Genomic DNA, 2,012 nt, shown 5'->3' with positions numbered 1-2,012 from the left:
TTTTGCAATGCACTACTTTCTGTCTGACACATACAAAAAATACAATAAAATGTGTGCAGTTTTTCTTTTCTTTCTTTACAGCATTCCATGTTGTCTTAGTTGTCTAAATTTATGTGACTGAAAATAGGTAATTGAATTTAAGATGTGTATCTTGTTGTCAACACATACATACTTGTGAAATCAGATGTTATATCTGTAAGAGTAGAAGTTTTGCCATTATGAATAAATTGCATCTTTGTATAAAAGCTGATACAGATCACAAATTTACGAGTAAAAAAATCAACAACACCTTATGGTGCTCTTATATATTACCAGCTTGTCGTGATAAAGCATCTGTTGGTTGTTCAGCAATAATCTTTAAACAAGGAGGAGGAAAAGGAAAATAGGACAGTTCATCAAACCTTACACTGCTTGTGCATCAAAAACATTTCAGCAAAGATATACCGCAATTTCAATTGTTTCGTTTTCATCTTTCTCTTCTTTTAATTTCGGTAGTTGATCAACTTTGTAGAATCATTTTTTGTAAAGTTGTGATCCGTATTAATAAATCTGGAATTTTTACTTGTTAAGATGTCACTTGTACTTGTGGCCTCTAATCTTCTATGCCCACAGATGATAATCTGATGTAACATGTATGTAGATGAAAACAATAAACAAAAAAATCTTACATTTATTTAGATTATTTGCTTTCATTCAGAAATATTTCACACCTACGGAAATGTTTTTAATGACCGTTATCTTACCCCATATTCTCCACTGCAATGTTTAGACTGATCAGCTTAGAACAAACAGGCTGGTTTATTTTAGCAGCCATTAGCTGACAGTGTATGAGGCAAGATTGTGTGACTGGGTTGAGTTTTTTTCTGTCTGATTGGTACAGAAAGGTTCTGCTGACAAAAGCGGTTCTATTATACTTTTTTTTTTTTCTGGTTTCAGGGTCGTCTGCCCGTGAAATGGATGGCTCCAGAGGCACTGTTCGACCGGGTCTACACGCACCAGAGCGATGTGTGAGTTTGCAAAAACTAACTGTCACATGCCGACTGCCCACTCATGTGGAGCTGCTGTACAGCGGAGGAATGTGGGTGTTGAAATGTAGTGACTGGGCACGTTAGCGTCAAGCATGTGAATATTAAACCGATGGGTTCCTGTGCCAACTATCTCCTGTTTGCTGTTAGCTGCCTTCGCTTGGTAAATCCCCATCATCTTGTGGATTCGTGGGCTCTGCTTTTCTAGCACAGCTTGTTCTTAAATCTCTAAAACGACATCAGACAAAGACAGAAAGATGCCTGAGCCCCAGCATCTCGCTCCTATTATATCAGGCTAAATCCAAAAGATAGGGAGATAAGAAAAAACTGTGGATTTATTGCAAGGTGCTCCCTCAGGCCGGACTTCTCTAAGATAAACACACCTTTTACCACCTCAGACTTTATTTGTTTTGGCTCTGATGTAAAGGAGACGGGCCTTTTCAGACAGGGAGGTCACAAAGTCAATCTATCTTGCAGTAGCTCCGGCTGCCTAAACTGTTCCTTTCCCCCGACCAGCTACAGCCAGACGCTGTGTCCCCATCACAGCCATCCAAGCCAAACAAGGGCCCCTGTCAACACTGCCAGGCCGTTTGATTACTGCAGACTGGGAACGGCTTTAGGGGAGAATTCGCCTTCTCTGTTATTTCAGCAGGTCTGGATTACAGACTCCAAATCCCCCTCCTCCCTCCCTTTATACAGTAGTCACTCTGAGCCAGTTTATCCTTATGCACCGCGGAGGGCCTTTGACTTTTGGGCATAAAGTCTGATACACTTCAAACATTTGAATTAACCCTGGAGAAGCTCTAAACAATAACATTAATTAGATGTTTAGTCACATTTCAGTCAACACACCTTCTAGTATTTACTCAATATCTATATATGTCTATCTATATCAATATAGATAGATAGATAGATAGATAGATAGATAGATAGATAGATAGATAGATAGATAGATAGATAGATAGATAGATAGATAGATAGATAGAT

The 2,012-nt window shown here is 38.9% G+C and overlaps 1 protein-coding gene across 1 annotated transcript in view; it reads left to right on the top strand.

Annotated features, from left to right (window-relative positions):
* The first annotated feature begins 911 nt into the window (after positions 1–911).
* LOC107081275 (fibroblast growth factor receptor 3-like) overlaps positions 912–2,012 on the top strand; it is a 4,623-nt gene continuing 3,522 nt past the window's right edge. The window contains exon 1 of the mRNA XM_015369472.1: positions 912–1,007. Within this exon, the coding sequence (XP_015224958.1) occupies positions 958–1,007 (50 nt within the window). The 5' untranslated portion in view covers positions 912–957. The remainder of the gene's footprint in view (positions 1,008–2,012) is intronic.

The sequence above is a fragment of the Cyprinodon variegatus genome, unplaced genomic scaffold (genome assembly GCF_000732505.1).
Source record: "Cyprinodon variegatus isolate N-32 unplaced genomic scaffold, C_variegatus-1.0 Scaffold3838, whole genome shotgun sequence".
Taxonomy (NCBI): domain Eukaryota; kingdom Metazoa; phylum Chordata; class Actinopteri; order Cyprinodontiformes; family Cyprinodontidae; genus Cyprinodon; species Cyprinodon variegatus.
This window is presented reverse-complemented; position numbering and strand designations above follow the sequence as displayed.